Source organism: Microtus oregoni, unplaced genomic scaffold, assembly GCF_018167655.1.
Source record: "Microtus oregoni isolate MIOR12 unplaced genomic scaffold, Mior012 000003F_ref0000135, whole genome shotgun sequence".
Taxonomy (NCBI): domain Eukaryota; kingdom Metazoa; phylum Chordata; class Mammalia; order Rodentia; family Cricetidae; genus Microtus; species Microtus oregoni.
In genome coordinates, this window is record NW_024543062.1 from 4,463,807 (window position 1) to 4,485,651 (window position 21,845).

Below are 21,845 nucleotides of genomic sequence, written 5' to 3' on the forward strand. Positions count from 1 at the left end.
AGTCGGATCTTCTTCAAGTGGTGAGGGGCTCCCATTGTGCCTGAGAAGATGGGTTTGCAGCAATGATGCACGCCAGCTAGCTGGAGCCCCTTCTGATACAGCAGTCGGGTCTAAGCAAACTCCACAGTGTGAGCCCACAAAGGGCCCAGGGGATGCCAGTCCAGGAGTGCAGCCACACACATGCATACCTTCACACAAACACATGCTCACATCTACACACACCCTATGCCTACATGAAGACCTCCATACCCACAAATACCCCCATTCCTACTCTTACATAAACATCCTATTACTTACACACCCTCAATACCCACCTGCATCTACACACACACACACACACACACACACACACACACACACACACCACTGCTTGTCTAGGTACAGGCAAGCTACTAGGATTTAGTGAAGGTCTGAGTGGTCTCTCTGAGAAGACCCCCAAATACCTATATTTTAGAAGCTCCTACATCATTAGGACATGGAAGGATATGACAGCTTCAGAAAGTTCCAGAAGACACACTGCTCTGGCACTTCACCACATCAGAAAGCTGATGGATTTCCAAGACAATCTTTCTTCCCCCAACCTTGGATTTCCCTTTTGTTGATGAACGAGGGGAAAGGAAAGCCACGGGGGTTTTTCTGATCCAGGTCAGCTGTGGCAAAGACCCCCAGGTTGTTCAAGGCACAAGGACACGAAGGGGCCTTCACACTGCACAATGTAGCCAAGCCCGTCTACATGGGAGCTTGCCTGGTGTGTACAGAGGCATCCCGTATCCTTGGCAGGCTCAGAGCAAGTGATAACATCACAGATGTAACGGACTCAGAGCCTACACTGGACACGTGGGTAGATAGGAAGTTACAAAGGGCGAGATAACTTTAGACTCCTTAGTGTAGGAGGCAAGGCAGGCTGCAGCCTGAGGTCATTGTGAGAGCCACTCTTGGGGGAGAGAGGCCTAGGGTTGGTCACAAAAGAGCAGACGTAGGTCCTGGGGGGTTGTGGTGAGGAAGGCAAAGGACAGAAAGGCTGCAGAGGGTTCTCTAGAATCTGAAAACAGATGGTGTGACAGTCAGGGACATGCTCTTGCCATTCGGGTTCCAGGTATAACAGGACTGGCAGAGGACTGTGGCTGTCGGTACCAGGGTCAGGGGAGGCTCAAGTGTGTGTGTGTGTATGCCACAGAACAGGAAGTGTAAAGGTTTGGTGGAGCTGGGTATAGCGGTGCACATCTTTAATCCGAGTACTTCAGAGGCAGAGACAGGTAGATCTCTATGAGTTCCAGGCCAGTCTGGTCTGCATAGTGAATTCAAGGCTAACCAAAGTTACATAGTAAGACCTTGCCTCAAAAAAAAATGTTCAGTGGAAGAAAGATCATGGTGGTCCATTCTGATCTAGACACTGAAGTCTGCTTAGCTTCCCCAGGCTGAATATCCTGGAAGAAATCTTTACTTTTCCAGCCTCAGTTTCCCTTTCTGTAAAACGGGGCCATAGATGCTTACTTATCATTGTGCAGATATTTCCTTCAAATTAAAACATTTCTTCTTGACTGGGTGTGGTTACACATGCTTTAATTTCCAGCACTTGGGAGGCTGAGGCAGAGGCAGGTGGATCTCTCTGAGTTTGAAGCCAGCCTGGTTTACACAGTGAGTTCCAGGACAGCAAAGGCTACATAATGGGGCCCTGTGTCAAAAAACTCAAACAAATAAAATATTACTCCTGGTGGGAGGCTCATTAAGATTTAGGAAGCAGGGTTGGAGAGATGGCTCAGAGGTTAAGAGCACTGGCTGCTCTTCCAGAGGCTATGAGTTCAATTCCCAGCAACCACATGGTGGCTCACAATCACCTATAATGAGATCTGGTGCCCTCTTCTGTCATGCAGGCACAACACTGTGTACATAATAAATAAACAAATCATAAAAAGAAGATTTAGGAAGTAAAAGAAACTTAAAAGGCTTAGGAAGTTCCTGAAACTTGCAAGAATTACTAGGGCCCCTCCTCCTAGTTGATAGAAGCACATCCCTCGTGGAAAGTCACATGATACTCCTTCACAAGGCTGTGGAGAGGATCAGGCTCAAAGAACAGCAGTGGCCTGGACTCGCCTGGACTCACCTGTACAGTGGGGACAGTCCCCCGGCTGGTATTCACAGAGGACCTGGCTGTCGGCTGTGTTTGACAGGCTGTACTAGGAACTTAAGACTGATTTTGGGCTCTGCAGGACCAGAGTGGCTGGTACAAGATCGTGTCCTTCTCAGGCCACCACACACGTCATGCTCCTTTCAAACTCAGGACGCAACCACAGCAGTGAGGGCAGGTGTGACTACCACCCTGCCTTCCTTCTGAGTGACACAACAAAGTGCTTACGGTCTGACTATTGAGCAAGCAGCTTATGAAACATTCATGCTTCAGGAAGCTCATTTTCCCCCTGAAGACAGGGACACATGGGTTTTTCAGCCCAGATACACAGACCAGCAACGAGCCTGCACCTCTCCCTCGGGATCCTGGCAGGGGATTTTAATTTTCTGTTTTTCCTTATCTGTGCTTTCTAAATTTGCACAAGGAACATCCACCGCGTTTCTGGTAGAGCGGAAAAGAAGGAAGTGATTAAAAAGTTGGTGGCACCATCAAATCTCCATGTACGACCCATTTTCGCTTAATCACAGAGACTCCTGGGTTTAATGGTTCCTTCCTGGGCCAGGTTCTTTTTAAAGTTTGTAATCCGGGCTTTTAGATAGAAAAATATTGTGTTAATCTGGTCAGCTAGGTCTGTCTCCGCTCCTCCCCCGCCACCTGCTTTTCTTGCTTTGATCAGGCTCTTGAGTAACTGAAAACTGGCTATATGGCTGAGGATGACCTTGAACTCGTGACCCTCTCGCCTCCGCCTGTCCTCAGTGCTGTCTATGCAGTGCTGGGTACAGGCCAGGGCTTTGAGCAAGCTAGTCAAGCACGCTACCCACTGAGCTACCCTCCCAGTCTAGTCAGTTTTTTTCCTAAGGGGGTCCCATCTGCCTCCCTGTTGCTCTGACACCATACATGGCCAGTTCCTCCCAAGGAGGCAACCAGGAGTTCTAGAACACAGATCTCTGAGGTGACTGAGGTACAAACTGCAAAAGGAAGGCTCTGTCCTGACTCAGCCCACCCTTAGCCCTGCAAGCTGCCTGAAGCTGGCTGGGGGTATTCTCTGACACAGACTGCTTTGTGTTACAGCGAAGGCTCAGGCGCGTCTGTCTAGGTGGGCAACAGATGCGAACACCCACCAGCTTCTGTACTAGGCTGTCCCCATTGGGCACTAAGGAAATGGGCCACACCTGAGATATTGACTGGTGGCCCTTGGGAATCATCACCGCTACTGGGCTTGACCTTGGTCGTCTCATCCAGGCGAGGGGACTGGTGATTCTGTTTGGGGTCAGTCAGGCAGTAGCTTGACTATTTTCACACCCACATACCCCTAGGCTGCCTTTTAAGGGGCTGTTCTAGAAGATTAATGGAGGCAGGTGTTTGTATTGTAAGTGAAGGCCTCCCTAGGGAAGACTCACATTCAGAGAAAATGTCACTCAGCCTTTCCTGGCCTGTCTCACATGTCACTGAACTGGAGAAGCATGCCTGTGGCTCAGACGCCGGGCACCCACAGTCCCCTTCCACCTGCCAATCTTTGACATGAGGAAATGGGCATGGGGCACATTTATGTGGCAGCCAGAGGCAGAGTCGCTGACCCTGGCCTTGCAGCCACCCACCCTGACACGAGGGGCTGGACAAGCTGAGCGAGCAGGCATTGATGGTGGCTGCAGCAAGGTCTCCAAGCTTCTGGCCCACTGAGAGGCTTTCCGGGCTTCGGGGCCATCACTGGCTCAGACCAGGCACACGTGGGGCACCTTCTGCCCTAGTGGCCTGCAGCCTGGTGTTACTATGTCACGCTGCCTCTCAGGGAGCTCACTTTTATTTTGAGAGTGGCAGTCACAAGAAAACCCAGAAATACACCAATGGAGCTTGGCTTGCTGAAAGCCAAGACGGTGAGTGGGAGTTGGGCTCAATCCCTGTAGCTTCCTGACTGCACAAGGAGAAAACAGGGAGGGGTGGGGTGGGAGGGGACAACTCAAATCCCTACTGGAGACCACCCTCGGCTCCTGACCTTCCAACCCATGGCACTGAGCAGGCAATAGCCATTTACTTGGTGCACTTGATCTTGGGGTCCTTGTTATTTCAGGGCGTCCCTCTACTGCTGAAGTCTGTGACCGCAGTCACCCTCTTCCCCGACCCTACATGCATGCCCTGAGTCAGAGAGGCAAGGACCTGTAACCCTGCTGTGGCTGGTACTGCCTCTTGAGAACTATACTAGCTCTGTCTCATCAGACAGGAATGAGAAGTCCCCGCACGCCCCTCCCCCTCCCCACTTCATAGGCAGTATTTCCGGGGCACCCCAGTCACGGGCCCTTTGTTCCTTGAAGCTCACAGCCAATTCTCCAGATTCCATCTTCATCCATTCTTTCCCTCTGGCAGATCAATTAGTGACAAGGACTTCAGACCGGTGGAGTTATTTTCTTTTGTTCTACCTTGTTCTCGATACCATGGGCCTTGATCTGACCTAGATGGAGCCACCTTAAGAGATCTCTGCTCAGGCCAGAGGCTGCCTCACCCTCTGCTCCCAGGGAAACTTCTCTCTTCCCTGAGTAATTTCAAGTGTTGAGCGTTTGTATCCATGATTGTACATGGTAGCGATTTGATTACCACCGGTCCCTGCCAAAGGCATGGCGGGCCACTTCCTGCTGAGCAGAGGTGGGTGTGTGTAGTCTCTTTAAAGGTAGCAGTGGCCCGTTACCAGGCAGCCTGGAGCCTGGCTATAAATAAATCTCTATTGGCCTTGGCTAGCCACGCTGTGGGCCACACAGAGCCTCATGAAAAGGAGCAAGAGGTTCAAAACAGGCGAGACTTGATGCAACAGGTCCAAGAGGGCGTGGAACCCCCCCTACCCCCCCTCCACCCCCCCCGGCACCATTTTCCATCACAAGAGTTATTTTCCAGCTCCGTATTTCATAGTTAGATGAAAAACTTGAAGATTAAAGCCACCACTTCTGGGGATGGGGGGGATGGCTCGGTGGATAATGTGTTTGCGGTGCAAGCACACAGACCAGAGTTTGGAACCCCAGAACCCAAGTAAAAGCTGTACAGATGTGGTGGCCACGTGCAATCCCAGCCCTAATGAGGCAGACAGGGAATCTCCGAGCAAGCTGGCTAGCTAGGCTAGTTAGCGCCAGAATGCTCCAGATTCAGCGAGTGACCCCGACTCAACAAGTTAAAAATGAAAAAAGAATTGAAACACTAATGCCAGCTTCAGACCTTCACACCATGGGCACATAAACAGCTGCAGACACACGCACTCACACCTATACACACATGTGCACAGACACTAATAAACAAAACACAGCTACTCAGACATCCTCACATATACATACACAAAATTAAAAATATAAAAAATAAAGTCATCACTGGCCGGCCCCAGGGAAGCTTGAATCAGAAACAAGGGGATACTACGCTACCAGCAAATCTTCCTTCTCTGTAGCCTCAATTTCCCTAGTTGTAGGGGGAAGTTGGAAGGCAGGACTCGCTTTTGAAGGTTCCACTTGACTCCAGGTCATGGTAGCACCAGGCCCTGGGCAGAAGCAAATCCTGTCTATGGGCATGCACCCAGCTTGTCACCTACCCAGTGGCTACGCTGCGATAAATGCCCAGGAGAGACTATGTCTCAAGGAGCCAGATGTGTGCTCAAAACTTTGGCTGGACCTTTACACCCACGACAACCTCTGTAGCAGCTCGGGATGAGTCAGGTTAGCCAGGGCGGCAGGGAGTTGCCTCCAACAGGCAGCCTCCAGGACAGTGTGCAGTCTCCAGGGCATTGTGCTGTGGCCATGGCCAGTCATCTCAGGATGCTCCCTGCTGAGCGAGATGTCTGGTCCACTTCTGCAGGTGTAAACTCCACAACCCTGAGAAGATACAGGCACGTGTTTTGACTCCAGGTCCCTAGGCAAAGGGGCTTGGTGTGTCTTGAACCATTGTTGCCACACGGAGATCGCCAGGCAGGTGCTGTCCAGTTCTGCTCTTGCCCCTGACTCCTATTTACACCCCAAAGCCTTCTCTATTTGTGGGGCAGGTGTCACATCTTTGAACCTTCTGGGCAGCAGAACTGGTGGACCCAGAAAGGAAGGCATTCCAGTGACGTATACCCTGCTAGCAGTGATCCCCAATACTAGGGGGTCAGAACCTCACAACCAACACTCCCAGTCCCGAAGCAGGCATGACCTCACCTTGGGAGAAAAGGGCACCTTTTACAATGATCTCAAACTCATGTATCAACCCCCAGATGCATTCAGGTTGGATCACATTTGGCTGCCGGGCAGCCGTTTGAAGTCACTGTGGATAGTGATTGGTACAGCTGGGATCCCTCAGCACTCTGTGAGGCGGGCAGGGTAAGTGTCCTTTGTCTGCCTGGGTGATGGCCATTTCTACTGATTACCTTCTGATAGCTGCTGGGCACCTGCAGAATGAAGGACCCAGCACGTCCATGTTGGGAATGGATGAAAAGGACCCCAGCCATTGTGTTTAGCACATCAGTGTAGGATCCGCTCAAGCATCCCGTGGCCTAGAAGGGTATTGGCTGACTCCAGGATGCCCCACCAGACCAAGGCACAGGTCAAGTCTAGGCTGCTTCCTCATCAGCTACAGAGCTGTCATCCTACTGTGAAGTCGGGGTCCTAGCACCACCATCCTTCCCAAGTAAATCAGACCAAAGTGGGGGGGCTCAAAGTTAAGCACATGAAAATGAACAAAGTTCCTTGGGGTGAGCACAGCTTCTGGTGAGGCCCTGGAACCCCAGTCTGCCTTGATCTGAGATCCTGGGATAGATCCCCTCACCTTTGCATAGAACCGGTATCAATGAGAATAGAGACTAAACCAAAGCCCCCACAACAGCTGGCCAGCTGTGGGGATCAGATAGCACTCAAGCTTGTTCTTGCACAAGCCTAAGGATGTCACCCTCTTCAAGGTCACTGTAGTACATGTTCCCTACTCCTCAGTTGAACGGTTCACAGAGGCAGCAGTACTTCTGGAAGCTGGTCTCACCACTGGGTCTTTTCATGTGCTAGGAAATTGCTCTCCCACTGAGCCACACCCCAGCCCCTCACTGGGGGATTCTAGGCAGGTGCTCTCTCACTGAGCCACACCCCAGCCCCTCACTGGGGGATTCTAGGCAGGGGCTCTACCACTGAGCCACACCCCAGCCCCTCACTGGGGGATTCTAGGCAGGGGCTCTCCCACTGAGCCACACCCCAGCCCCTCACTGGGGATTCTAGGCAGGTGCTCTCCCACTGAGCCACACCCCAGCCCCTCACTGGGGGATTCTAGGCAGGGGCTCTACCACTGAGCCACACCCCAGCCCCTCACTGGGGGATTCTAGGCAGGGGCTCTACCACTGAGCCACACCCCAGCCCCTCTCTGGGGGATTCTAGGCAGGGGCTCTACCACTGAGCCACACCCCAGCCCCTCTCTGGGGGATTCTAGGCAGGGGCTCTACCACTGAGCCACACCCCAGCCCCTCACTGGGGGATTCTAGGCAGGGGCTCTATCACTGAGCCACACCCCAGCCCCTCACTGGGGGATTCTAGGCAGGTGCTCTACACTTGAGCCACGCCCCCAACCCCTCACTGCGGATTCTACTTCTAAGCTACATTCCAGTCCTCTTTTCTGTTTCTGTTTTAAGAAAGGCTCTTGTTAAGTTACCCAGGCTGGCCTTGGACTTTCACTGTCTCAGCCTCCTGCATAGCTAGATGACAGGTTTCACTTTTATGCCCAGCTTGGGTATTTCTTTAAGAGTTATACTCCAAAGAGAAAGGGGGCATGGACTGTGGCTCTTTTAAAGCAAAGTCTCTGTGCTAACAAGGACTATTCCTCACTCATCCTGAAGCCTCTGGATTCCACACGGGGCATGGCAGGGTCAGGTGCGGGCACACTCGGATCTCTCTGGGGGAAGAAGGGAGGGCGGAAGACCATTCGCTTAATCCTTTTCACTCAGTGAGTTGACCAAACCCTGGGGAAACTGGGTCCTGGCTTTTTCGACCAGGCAACAGCCCAGCACGCTGATCAGCAGAGCCCCAGACACCTCTAAAGAGGTGGTTGCCGCAGGCAGGCAGCTTCTAACTGCTCCATGTCAGCAATTGGCCCAGAGCCCATAACCGGAGGGAGCCTGTTAGCAGATCTGCTTTCAAGACACATGGCAGGCTACCCAAGCACGTGCAGCTGGGCACACCAGGGCCACCCCTGCACAGCCCAGCCCTCAGCCTGTCCTATGCCACCTCTCCAGCCACAGGGACTATCAACCACTCACAACCTGACAAGAGTCCAAAACCTGCTCAGAAACTGCCCTGATATGCTGTTTTCCTGCAACTGAAAACTTGATTTCACAAAAACCTGGAGATGTTCCTTTAAAACACCGCTCCATCCAGGACACCCAGGCTCCAGCTTTGCTTCCCCCGACCTGGTGAGATCCCTGAACCCCTACTGAGTTTGGAAGGGAGCAGGTTCAGAACATCCACCCTGGCTGAGCCATACAATCTAGCTGCCCCTGCAGGAGGAAGAAAGGTGGCCCACGCACAGGTGCTGGCAGGAGGTGCGGCAAGCCACTGTGGGTCAGCAGGGTATTCTTTTACAGGGGAGGGAGGGCCTATATGTCTGCGTGTATAACACTATCACAAGTCAAAGTGATGACCTGCACTTGCCAGCAATGAACCTTGAAGCATCCATCTGGCTCCTGCATCATCAAGGTGACCACCTAGACACCCCCGAAAGAGCAGCTCCTTTGCCAGTGACCTGCCTAGGAAGCCAGCTCCGCACAGCCCTGCTGTGCCCACACCAAGTTGCACTTGCGCCAAGGGCAAGCAGGTAGCTACCTACCGACGCTGGTGATCTTCTGAGAGCCAAGGTCCTGCAACAAGGCGTCGATGGCCGGGTTGTGCCTGGAGTACAGCTCATACCGGTTGATGCCGATGTGGAATTTGAGCCAGTTAGGATAGAGGTCCACGGCTGCTTCGCCAGTAGGCAAGAATTCTGCTCCTTCAGCACCTTCCTGTGGCCTACACGGAACAAAGACAGACGACAGTCAAGTGTCAACAGAGAGGCAAGAGGCCAAGGAATGCTGGGGAGCTGGTCCTGAGGGTCAGGGCTTGCGACTCTGGGCTCAAAGTACAGGTTCACTAAAAGCTGCCTCTGCACTGCCTTGTCTGCACTTTCCTCCCCGGCTGCGGTTCCACTGCCTAATAACACACCTGGAGGCCTGTAATTCCTATTTACCCTCCAGAGACGCCACAGACAACCCTAACTACCACTGGCCTAGACCCAGAGTGTCAGCGCTATCCCCGCGCCTCTGTCCTGGGGTCACTAAAAGTGCCCCCCATAAGAATGATGTCAGCTGGGAGTGTGTGGGAAGGGACTGTCAGCTTTTCCTGGGACCAGACAGCCTGAAAGTCGTAGGCACACCCAGCCAGCCAGAAACCTCCCCGGCTTGCTGCCTTTGTTCCAAAGACCAGGGGCAGGATGATGCAAGGGGCTAAATTTGATTTTAACGAGTGAAGCCATAGGTGGGGAGGGCTGGACTACGGAATCAGTCACTCCAGCCCGGGGTTCAGCAGAAGACCTGCTGCCTGCCTTCTCTGGCCATGGGGTTGTCTGGAGGAAAAGCAGACCCTCTGGGAGTCTGCTAGGCTGGAGGGGAAGAGGGGCCGCTTTAGCTCTGCTTCACTGACAGGTGAGGACTCTTCAGTTCCAGTCTATCCTGCACTAGAAGCAAAAAGAGGGGCTGGGGTCCTCCAAGAAGCCACACCCTGACCACTCTCTCTGTGGCCTCTGCTGGGTAGTTTCTGGCCAGCACAGCCCAGAAGCCACCAAACAGCTCACATGTGCAGGTCCAAGGCACAGGGCCTGGTCACATTCCAGGGAGAGAAAGGATTTCTAAGGCTGTTTTGGACGTGCGGCCCGGGGAACCTTTGCAGGTTATTTGCTCTAGCCAGCTGGTGGTTAATATTTCACTCTGCTGGGCTTATTTGGATCTGTGCAGCCGTGGGGGAGGGGGTGGACACAAAGCTGGGCAGCTTGGAAGATAACTTCAGGATGGCTCATCTTCCTCCCCACTGCCAGGCAGGGTGGCCCGGTTCACGTCTTTGCCAGGAGGTCTCTCTCCACACTGCCAACATCACTTCCCAGCTGCTTTTGTCCCCAGTGACTGGACTTAAAAGACTTATTAGGTACATTCAGGCTTTCTGGAGGGGTCCACCCCGAACAGCTCACCCATCGGTCTCAGAGCCAGCAGCCCAGCCCCTCCCAGGGGAAGGCAGCTCCTACTCTCCCTGGCTGACTCTCCCAACATATTCATTCATCTGCTTCCTCAGCCTTCGCCAGGGCTGGCCAGCATGCTTCCTTGTAGGTGGAGCACTGGGCTCCCCTGGCTCCTGGTGGGCCGCCAGCTTCCCACACCAGGGTACTGGGGGCCTCCCAAACCCCATCAGCCCTTCTCCCTAGGAAATCATTGTGGAGACAAAGGCAGGGCCCAGAGCAAGAGGCGCATCTGCCCCGCCCACCAGGCGTCCCTACCCAGCCTCCTTTAAGGGTTCCTAACGGTACACAAAATGCTTGGCCCGTGAAATAGCATTCTAGGAGGGTGTCTTTATTCCCGGAAGGTGCGGCCGTACCAGTCCCACTCCCGCCTCTCATTCTCTGCTCACCAGTCTGGATTTTCTGCTGCTGCCTTGGGGTTAAACCTGATGTCGCTGTTCACATTAAACAGGACGTCGTCCTCTGTCAGAGGAGGCACAGCACCCTGGTAGAGTGGGTGCTCAAACAACTTGGCTAAGAGCGATCCGTCCCCGCTGGGGTCAGGGGGCGGCACCCGTGGCCGAGGCCCAGGGTCTCTTAGCAGCGGGCGGTGCGCACGGTCACGGAGTGGCGGGGAGCCGGGCTCCTGGCCCCGTGGGGCGTGATCAACCGGCTCTGCTGCAGGAGGCAGCTTCTCCAAGGAGTGGGAGGTTAGGTTAGAGGCTGGATCTGAGCTGAAGTCTTGCAGGATGCGCAGTGTGTGCTTGTTGGGCCAGCCTGCGTCGCCGCCGGCGGACTCCACCGGGCGGCTCCTCGCCTGGGCCCAGCCTGGGCCAGCTGCCTCTGCCGCCGGCTGAGCGCAGGAACAGCCGGGTTCCCCCGTGGATCGCGCAGCGCGCCGGTCCAGCTTGGGTAGCAGGTCAACAGCAATGTGCAAAGCGCAAGCCAGTAGGAACACCACCAGGATGAGCACGCGAAACCTGCGCACCAGGATCATCTTCATGGCCGCGCAGGCCAGCGTGCTTATGGGGTTCCGGACGCGCGCTACACCGGCACCCCTCAGCTTGGCACCCAGCCGGCAACGACTCGCGGGTCAAGGTCCATTCAGCGCTCGAGCAGCTACCAGCTCAGGGGCTGTCCCCAGACTCGGACGTCGTTGAGGACACCCGCTACCAAAGCACCAGCTCTCCAGGCCATCTCGGGGGGCAGCAAGTGGCCTTTGTCAGTGGACCTGGTGGCAGAAGTTACAGGGAACACAGCAGCGGACGAAGGTCTCCGGGACGGCTACCACACTCATTGGGCGTGTAGGCAAGAGGCGCGGCTGTTCATCCTGACCAGGGCGCGATGGTTCCGATCCAGAGTGCAAAGCTCCCGCTGGGCCACTCCGGGTGTTGGGCGGGTGACAAGGCTACTTCTCCGCGTTTTCAGGTTGCGGCTAGAAGGCCGGACTGGAGAGACTAAGGCGAGAAGGGGAGCGCGAGGGGGCGCGCGGGGCGAAGTCGCGATCTGGCAGGTGCAGCGGGCCGACCCGGAGCGCAGCGCCCGCACGGCGGAGCTCCAGGCTCCCCGCGCCAGGCCAGCTGATATCCGAGCGCCGTGGAGCCGCCCCCCGCGTCAGCGCCCACAGATTGGCGGAGCAGCGGCCCCGCGAGGCCCGGCAGGCTCGGCGCTCGCCCGCGCTCCGCTCTCTCCTCCCCTCGGCCGCGCCCCGCGGTGTCGCCGCGCCTCCTCTGCTCTGAGCTGGAAGCCCGAGAGGCCCGACCGGGAACCCGCAGGCAGCGTGGGCTCCGGCTCTGCGCAAGGGGCTCTCGGCCTGGTCGCCTGAGTCCCTGAAGCTCCGCGCGCCGCCAGCTGCAGCCGCGCGGCTCCTCCCCGGCGAGTGGAGGCCAGAAAGCAGGCCAAGTCCCTCCCCGGAGCCCGCGGGGCGTCTGCGCGGCCGGATGAGCTCCCCTCCGGGCGGTGTCCTGGCACCTCGGTCCCCGCAGCCCCCTAAGTGGAGGACGAAGGGGCAACGCTGCCACGCGGCGGAGAAAACGGCGGGGGAGTGCGTTGGGCCCCAATCCGAGGGGACGCCAGAATCGCGGCAAGGCTGCCGGGCCCACCCCACCCCAGGGGACACGCCTGCGCCTTAACCCTGGCAGCGCCGCGCCTGACTTGGCTGAGAGGCTCGGACGCGCGGGCGGTGGGCGGGGCACGTCTCACTGCTTGCCCTCTGGGATGCTAAATCGGGGTGCACACTTAAGGGAGATCTGCTTCTACCACGTGGCCTCATCTGTGGCCACCGGGCTTCTGGGTCCCCAACCCCAGTAGGAAATAGAAATCCATGGGAATTTCCGCCTAAAATTCTGGGAAGGTAAGGGAGAGAGGGTCACACACAGATCCACAGGCTGAGCGGACCTCCGGGCTTAAAGCACCTGCATATTTCCACAGCAGCCCAACCCAGCTGCCTCCGTAAGAGACCGAGGGGCGGAGCCTGTGAGCTAAGGAGCCCCTCTTTGTCATGCTCTCCTGGCTGTGCTCCCAGGCCCTCTAATGCTCTCAGCGAGCCTGAGTTTTCTGTGAATGGAGCGTACAGCATATGTTATTTCTGAAGCTTCAACGATGAGTCTATGGTAGCCGACATGCAGTAGATGGCCACTAGCTGCTTGTAAGGGAAGAGGAGGGTCGCAGACAGCTGGCTGGTTAGCAAACGTGCCTCCTAGGCCGCTAGGAAGGGAGAGAGGAGTGGCGTTCCATACTGCTGTAACAGGAGCTGATGCCTGTGTTGGACTGTGTCGGGGAAACCCAAGAGTGCAGTGGGTGGGGCCTAAAGAGAGGTGCACCCCCAGGAAGCATTACACCGAGGAAACTGAGACACTACATTCATCCTTCCTCCCACTCACGCAGACCATGAGTTGGTGTGTAGACCCATTCCAGAAGGTCCAGGAGATGGTGGACCTTAGGTGGGAGTAGGAAGGAAGCACCTGGGGCCTAGGACCTCTGGGGTTAGACGAATGTCCTCAGGGCAGAAGCACTGTGAGGGCTTGCCTGGGCTCCCTGTTGTCTTCTGGTACCCCGACACTCCATTCACTATAGCTCCCTCGGGATTTCCTGGCTCTCTGGCTCCTACCATAGGGAAGCAGGCTGTAGTAGCCAGTGTATGCTGTGGGCCTGCCTGCTATTTTTTTTTCTTTTGCAGCAACACCTGTTGCTGTCTGCTAACAGACTTCTCTTTAGCTACGCTCTGCCTTTCCTCTCCCAGGATGCACGCTCTTCTTGGAGATGTCAGGAGAGACTTAGCTCTCAGGGCTCCACCCAGAGGCCCCAGGAAGTCCAAGGTGACTCATGCAGAAAAGGTCTCTGAAGACACAACTTTCCCCGCAGAGGGAGGCGTGTGCCCCCTCTACTCTGAGTTGAGGAGTAATTTAACACACACACACACACACACACACACACACGACATGTGAGGAAACACAAGGAAAAACAGTGACAAAGATACACACAGATGCACATAGACATACTCAGACACACAGACAGACACAGGTGTACACATACATGTACACAGGCGGCACATATGGGGAGACACGAAGAAAAACAGTGACATAGACACACAGGTGCACATACATAGACATATTCACACAGACAGAGGCATAAAAACACAGGTGACACACAAAGACTGCCATGGAAATACACACAGAAACACACACACACGCGCAAACACACACACTAAAGGTAACTGAGCCTCATTAGGCCTCTACCTTATGACTGTCTGGGAAGATACCCCACCGGGCTAGGTGGGGCTGCCCAAGGAGGACCCTGATGATGGCATATAGTCCCTGTCAGAACCCAGGAGATGGCTCTTGAGCATCTGTGCTTCCAAGCTGGAGCTCCAGTAAGCCACTGTGAAACATGTCAAGAGTGTACAGGCTCAGCAGAGAGGGGGCATAGCTGTAAGGAGACAGCTACTTTATTAGGGTTTCCAGGGAAGGCCCGGGGACAGCACACTTAATACAAACTTGTCCAAGAGGGAATGCCCCTCTTGGCAGTCTGCGTCTGGTGCACATGCAAGGATTCCTGTGCAAAGGTTCTGGGGCACACCAGAAGATGGAGACCCACAGAGCTGGAGCTGACTGAGGGGTGTGAGTGAGGGCAGGAGTGAAATTGAGGCAGTGACAGTGTTGGGGGCTAAGGTGGCCTCTTGGGAGGACCACAGTGACTGCCAAACAGTGAATTATGTCTCAAGTGAGGTAGGCCGTGGGAAGATAGGGACAGGACTAGAATGGAGTCATGTGCCTAGCTGTTGTGTTAGTGGTTTAGCCACATTGCAGGACAGAGATGGAGATGGTTCTGGAAAGGGGAAGAGTTATAGGGTGACCCTAGGGGGACTACCAGGGCCCTGGGATTGGGTTGCCACCTATGGAGGCACAGATGGGCCTGGATGGATTGGGGATTTCCGCTTGCTCTAGGCAGGCTTGGTTCCAGGAACCAACCCAGTAGAGAAAACTAGAGACCTTAGAACAGGGTTGGGGCCAGGAGGGGCAGAGCCCTGTAGGGAATGCAGCTAGAATAACCCCAAACAAGAAATCCTAGGGTTCCAAAGCATCTCCCAAAAGTCAAGCAGTCCAGGCCATTATGAGCAGCAGAAAGATGGGACAGAGGGGAACACAGCCTGAAGAAGGGAGTATTATTATACCCCACACAAGACCAAGGGCGTGGGAAGGTCAGCACGCAAAGCTGAACCTGTGTTCACTGAGGGAATCTCAAAACATCTGGTCTCTTCCAGGTGGAGAGAGAGAGAGAGAGAGAGAAAGAGAGAGAGAGAGAGAGAGAGAGAGAGATATTAGTTCACAGAAAGCTCCTCCCACCCACTCCTCTTGTTTCCAGAGCTTCTCAGGAACCCATCGTGTATCAAAACAGCTCAAAATAACCAATATGCTGAAGACGAATGGTTAAGGCATATTCTGATCCCATGCAGTCATATAGAGGCATATCCATATGTACATACATACCCCCTGTACTCATAGGGACATCTTGATTCCTTGCAGTCATATGGGGACATATCCCTGTCCCTTGCACTCATGGGTCCACACCCTGGTCTTACACTCATATGGGGGCATATCCTGCACCCCCTACAGTCATATGGGGTCTTATCCTGTGTCTCATAGACATATCTGTCACCTTATTCTGACTTTGACACGTGAGAGAGAGAGAGAGAGCAGAGAAGTAGGGTCGAGTCTAGGGATGCTGGTAGCATATCCTTTCTGTTGCTGGGAGGTTGAGGGAACTTGGGGTCTGCCCTTAACTCGGGGGTTCATGGAGTTCTCTGAATACACGTTAATGAGCACCTCTCACCGTCACCCATCGCTCCACCAGCTTGTCAAGCAGATCTGCCCGGGACGACCTAGGTTGCCTGAGTCAGTACCCGCCTTTGCACGCAGGAAGGTGGCTGGGCACAGGGGTGGGGCTCAGGGCCAGTGAGGATCTCCAGAAGAATCGTGAAGGGGCAGCAGGCACTTTGGGGATTCCGGTGAGCTGGGGGCAGGGCCCTATGGGCAGAGATGGACTACATACAAAATTAGAGAGGAGCTCTATCACTAGAGACAGCCGAGGGCAGCAGGCTGAGATGTGGTCTCTCCACTTCTGCTCCCAGTTCTTCATTGCTCTTGAGACTCCCGGTATCAGAGAAAATGTTGTGTGCCCTGAAATCTCGGGGAAATTGTCTGTCTGGGGGGCCCGTGACTGGTTTTAGTGGCAAGGCTGCTTGAGGTGACACAGTAGCACAGGTCCAGTGAGCAGCTGCCTCCATGTGATAAAGAGAGAAGCTGGGTGTGCATGGTGGCTTAGAATGATGGAACACGGCTGACAAAAATCCAGGCAGTGGTTATCCAGGCATGGATGGCACCGTAGCAAAGGGAAGAGACTTGGGCTAGGAAGTTTCAGTGAACAGTGGGCTGGAGTTGTCCCACCTAGATGCATTGGCCAACAGGATGCACTGTCCATGTGCAGAGGGACCCCAGGTTTTTCCAGGCTCACTGAGGCCAATCAGTTGCGGGATGGCAAACATTCCTACCAGACAGGTAGAGGACAGTCTGGATAGGTCCAAGACCCCTTCCTGGAGACGAGGAGAAGCATAATCGGAGAGCTGTCCTGGCCCCTGGACACTCCACCTTGGGAGGGCTTGGAACTGCTCAGCTGGCAGTAGATAGGAGGGCATTGGGTCACACAGTTCTGTACTCAGAGGACTCTGGTGTCTCTCCTTGAGGCTTGCTTACCTTACCCACAAATCTCGCAGCTATTGGGGAAACAGGCCCTGGTATTGGATTTACCTTGCAAATCTAGTCAAAGTTTTCAGGGGGAGAAAAGACCTCAGTGGGATCTGCATCCTCTGGGTTGAGTCTGGGGGCATAGAGAAGGAGGATTCGGGCATGACTGACAGCTCTTAGGATGGATATGCAAGGCCTTTGACTATCCCATTGGTTAGCATCTGGGACATGCTTTCCACAGCCATAGTCCAAGGATTTGAAAAAAACAAAACAACAGGATTCTAAGAAAAAGCAACAAATCCAGAAGCCAAAGGGGATTTGAGGACACAGGCTTAGTGGGAGGGCTGGGGAGACTGAGGCAAGAAGATGTTCCAGTACAGCCTGAGTTGCTGAGATATCAAGGAAAACTTGGCTCAAGAAAACATCATCAGAAACAACCTGAAATCACACTAATATAAAAATACAACTAAAAAGCTCAACTTTATACATTTTATACATATTTGCATGCTTTAAATACAGGGTTTACTCCTCCCCCATCATACAGGAAGTAGTTATAAAAACTGACCATCTTTGGAGTATAATAAAAATGTCAAGGAATTCCAAAGGGCTGATAAAGTTCCATGTATTCATTGAGCTGTGCAGATATGCATCTGGAAGGTACCTGTACATTATGTATGCACATGTGTGCACTAAAGACACGGCATGTATGCACCTGCCCGCAGCATCTTCAGCGTGCACAGGCGTGCTGAATAAGCCCTGGGCAGGTGCACACGTGTGTGTGCATGCTAGGATGTGCTGCACAGGTGTACGCACATGTCTAGCAGACTCACTTAGCAGGGTCGTGTGCCTCCCAGAACCCCAAGGCACTGTGATAGCATGGAAGCTAACCTTTAGAAATATTTCCACCTGGAAATTGCTATCACAAATAAAACAATTTCTAGGTGATAAAAGAATCTGAAAGAGGAATTAGAGACTATTTAAAAATGCACACACAGAGACAGGAGCAAAGCCTATTAAAATCGGTAAGAAGCCACTGCAGAGGGACTCGGAGGAAAGCCAGAGGGAGTTTCATTTATTAGAAGTGATAATGACTCAAAATGGATGGATTGAGCTTTCAGCCTGAGAAAAGAAGGGATGGATTTACACAGAGCAGATGGAAATGAACACAAAGGAAAAGAAGTAGTGGTGGGGTTGGTTAGAAAAGTGAAGGCCAGGGTTGGAGAAATGACTCAGCTGGTAAAGGCTAGGCTCGCCACCAACACATAAAAAAGGTGAAGGCCCAGGATTGGCAAGATGGCTCCGTGAGTAAGGGCACTTGCTGCCAAGCTTGGGACCCGTGTGGCGAAGGGAAAGAGCCAGCTTTTTCAAATTTTCCTCTAACCTCCGTACATGCTGCATCGTGAGGGTTCATGCATGTACACACATTTTTTTTAAAAAAAAATGTAATTAATTTTAAGTGAAGGCCAGCCAGGCATGGTAGTACACACCTGTAATCCCAGCACCCAGAGGTGGAATTGGGAGGATTATGAGTTCAAAGTCATTCTTGGATACGTAGTGAATTGGAAGCTAGCGCTGGTCTAATTAAAAAAAAAAATAGAGTAGTGGAAACAGGGCAGCCATCACGCCAGGATTCTGTGCCCAGCCTAGATGGATGCCTCACCGGCTTCCCAGAGAGAACAGAACACCTGATACTCAATAAAGCCTGAGGAACTCTTGCTAGCATCCAACGCTCACCACCATTGAGCTTCAGCAAATTGCAACAGCAGGGTCACCTTACTGTGGCTAAGGCATCTGTGGGGTGCTTACTTCATGGGGGAAGGGCTGTGGGAACACATGTCACGCATGCCTTCATTCCTCGGAACTTTCCTGGGGCATTTCCCAGGACCACCTGTGATGGTGACCTTGATTGTATCTCCTGAGTGGGACCTGGTGCCTCATGTCCACCAGGCAAACACAGCATCACTGAGCTACACCCCTAACCATTTTGTAAGAATCTGTTTTGAGACAAGATCTTTCTATGCCACCCAGGCTGGATAGGAACTTGCAAGCACGCTGCTGCTTCAGCCTCCAGAGTACTGGGACTGCAGGTGCGGGTCACAGTATCCTGCCCCCAAGAATACTTCTGCTGCTCTTTAGATTTCTTGGCAGGCTTCCATCTTTGTTCCTGTCCTGGATGAGCTGGCTGTGGTTACTCCTACCGTCCTCTCAAATTTGTGTCATGCTTGGTCACTCTGATCAGTGCTCAACACTTAAAGAGCCTGCACACATCCATGGCTGAGTCTCCTCAGCACTGCGGCTCCCATGCTCTCCACACATCCATGGCTGAGTCTCCTCAGCACTGCAGCTCCCATGCTCTTCTAGTCCACCATTTACTTAGCCTACGATTACCAAGGCACAAAGCCATGCTTGAAGAAAGCCCTGTGAACTCAATTTCCAAAGCAAGCCAATGCTCCGCACCAACCCCAATGTGTGCAGTGCCTCTCTCTCTCCTGTCTCTCTGTCTCTCTATCTCTCTCCCCTTCCCTCCCTCCCTCCCTCTCTCTCTCTCTTTCTCCCTCCCCCTCCCTCCCTCCCTCCCTCCCTCTCTCTCTGTCTCTCCCCCTCCCTCCCCCCTCCCTCCCTTCCCCTCTCTCCCTCCCTTCCTCTCTCTCTCTCTCTCTCTCTCTCTCTCTCCCTCTCTCTCTTGGTCAAGGTCAGTGACAGAAATCACTGAATCAGCCTCCCAGGTTCCCATCTGGCCCCAACCAGGACCATCACCCCTGCACCCACACAGTTGACCAGGACCATCACCCCTGCACCCACACAGTTGACAATCTCACAGAGATGAATTTCTCAGTCCGATGCTCTACTCCGAGTTCTGCACTTAGCTTCCTTCTTGGAGTGAGATCCTTGCTCGTGACTCCTGGACCATCCTACCTTTCCAAACTATCTGTCTTTCCTACTTACTGGACAGGCAGGTTCCAACCCCAGGACCTTTGCATGGCTGTTGTCCTGCCTGAAGCAGTTTTTCTGCACATAGCAGCTGCAAGCTCCCTCGCTTTTATACATTTCTTCATAGAAATGCCACATTTTAACAAGGGGTCTTTGCCTCCTCCCCACCCCTCCCTTGGAACCCTCTTTGTCCCTTATCAGGCTTCATTGTCCTCCTAACCTCACACACAAGTACTTGAAACGTTTGTATGATCTGTGTCTTCATTTACACACTACACATACTTCCATGTGGTGGCTCACGTTTATCTGTGTTGTGCCTGAAAGGGTGGAAGTTGGAGAGAGGCTGTGAGCCCCCTGACCCCACTGTCCACCCTACAGAGGACACAGATCAGCTCCTTGGGGATCGACATGATGATGGTCTACTTTCGTGCATTCACTGAGCTGCAGCTGCCTGGGTTCTGGAGGTCCGTGTCTGTTGGTGGGCAGGGCGGGTGCTCTGGCTCCCATGTTGCATGGCTCCAGTCCCTTCGGAAGAGCAGAGTCAAGAGTTCTCAAGATTCTGGAAATGCATGACCTTTGTTGGTGAGTACCGAGTAATGTCTGGTCATATGTGAGATTACAAGTTCTTGGGTTTAGCCTTGATGGAAGGGGAAAGGGGGACTCAGATTCTAGCATGTGTGTTGTGTGCTGAGGTGGAGGATGCAGGGACTGAGCGGTCAGGGACCAGGAGACTGGTTGGTTTCTGCTTAACTACTATGCACCCCTGCGCCACCCCTCCCCACTATGTGGTCTGTGTGTGTGTGTGTGTGTGTGTGTGTGTGTGTGTGTGTGTCTGTGTCTGCGTGTGCTTTGCATATGCACACATGCATGCAGGTACAAGAGAGTAGGGGATGTGTACAGGACACGTGTGCATGTCAAGGCCAGAGGTCAGCCTCACGTTTGTTTAAGACTTCGTTTTTGTAAGACAAGGTTGCCCCAGGCATCTGCCCGTTTCTGCCTTCTCTGCCCTAGCACTATAAGATGTCTCATCACACCACATTTAAAAACATCTGGGTGTTGACCCCAAGTCCTCCTGCTTGCAAAGTCAGTACTTTACTGGCTCAGCCCCTCTCTTGTTTCTTATTAAAGCTGCCTCAGCAAGAAGGTGGGGAGGCCAGTGACCACAGCAACTCTGGTGCCTTAGCTCTGCCTCCTGTGAGGCCCACACAACAGGCTTCACTCTGACCTCTAAGGGCCCTTCCCTTGTCTTGCTAGAGCTCACCAAAAGCCCCTCAGTGCTTCCGAGATCCTCTGACCAGAGCTGAGTGGAACAAGGCAGAGCAAGGCAGATGAGCTCCGTGGCCTCAAATTACCATGAAAGATAGGAAGGTGGGCAGACCATGGCGGGAAGAAGGCCACAGCCCCGGAACTCAGCTTTGCCGGTCAGGCCTTGCTGGGTCAGCCCGTACACAGGACACCACTTGTTTTTGAGGGCCCTGCTTCCTTCTGAGATATGCTTTGTTCTTCTCACTCACATGTGGGAGGTACAGGTGAGGGAGGAAGGGAATGAAGATGAGTAAAAAATCCTTCAGATTCTGGTGTCAGGGAAGGTTGGGCAAGGCCCTGGCTAGCTGAGGACCATGGCACCTGGGGAACAAATCTGGTTTCCCATAAGTGATACAGAGTGTAGGGGTCTAGGATCTCTTGGCTTCGGCATTTCCTCCTTGGAAAGAAAGTCCTTCCATGCCATGGTGTAGACTGAGGCACGACTATCACATGGCTATTCACGGGGAAAGTCAGGGTCCTCTGCCTGGTACCACACTGTGTCCGAGATCAGGGCTGGAGATGGGTACCCTAAGCTCACAACAATACACACCCCTCATCCTGTTCCTAGAGTTTATATTAGAGCTGAGGAGATTTATTCAAAGCGGTCACATTGAAGATGAACCAAGAGATCCAGTGATGGCCCAAGTCCATCACTGGGATCCTAGGACTACGGTCAGGTTTAAATAGAGGCAAAGAGGTACACATGGCCAAGGAGTGCAGGCCAAGGTGGGGTCCTGTCCATCATCATTGTCTCTGCTCCAGTCCCCCTGCAAGGTGATCTGGTAACTTGTTAGAAAGGCATGAAATCTCTTTCTAGGAGGCAGATTTCCCACTGTGTAGCCCTGGCTTCAGCCTTTTCCTTCTCCCAGTATTAAACTCCTGGGGGAAATTCCAGTACCTTGGCAGCCGTTGTTTCAATAGTCAGATAGCCAAAGGGATGGGCAGATGTGTCTCTTTAGACACTGGTGAGATTGTAACATCCACGTTTAGGCTCCATCGGGCTTCCCTGTACCCAGTTTCCC

The 21,845-nt window shown here is 53.5% G+C and overlaps 1 protein-coding gene across 1 annotated transcript in view; it reads right to left on the bottom strand.

Annotated features, from left to right (window-relative positions):
• Positions 1-11,964, bottom strand: part of Fam20c (FAM20C golgi associated secretory pathway kinase) — a 54,879-nt gene extending 42,915 nt beyond the window's left edge. Inside the window, exons 1-2 of the mRNA XM_041649011.1 lie at positions 10,756-11,964; positions 8,933-9,111 (exon numbers count right to left, since the gene is read on the bottom strand). Coding sequence (XP_041504945.1) covers positions 8,933-9,111; positions 10,756-11,348 — 772 coding nt within the window. The 5' untranslated portion in view covers positions 11,349-11,964. The remainder of the gene's footprint in view (positions 1-8,932; positions 9,112-10,755) is intronic.
• Between the last annotated feature and the right edge of the window lie 9,881 nt (positions 11,965-21,845).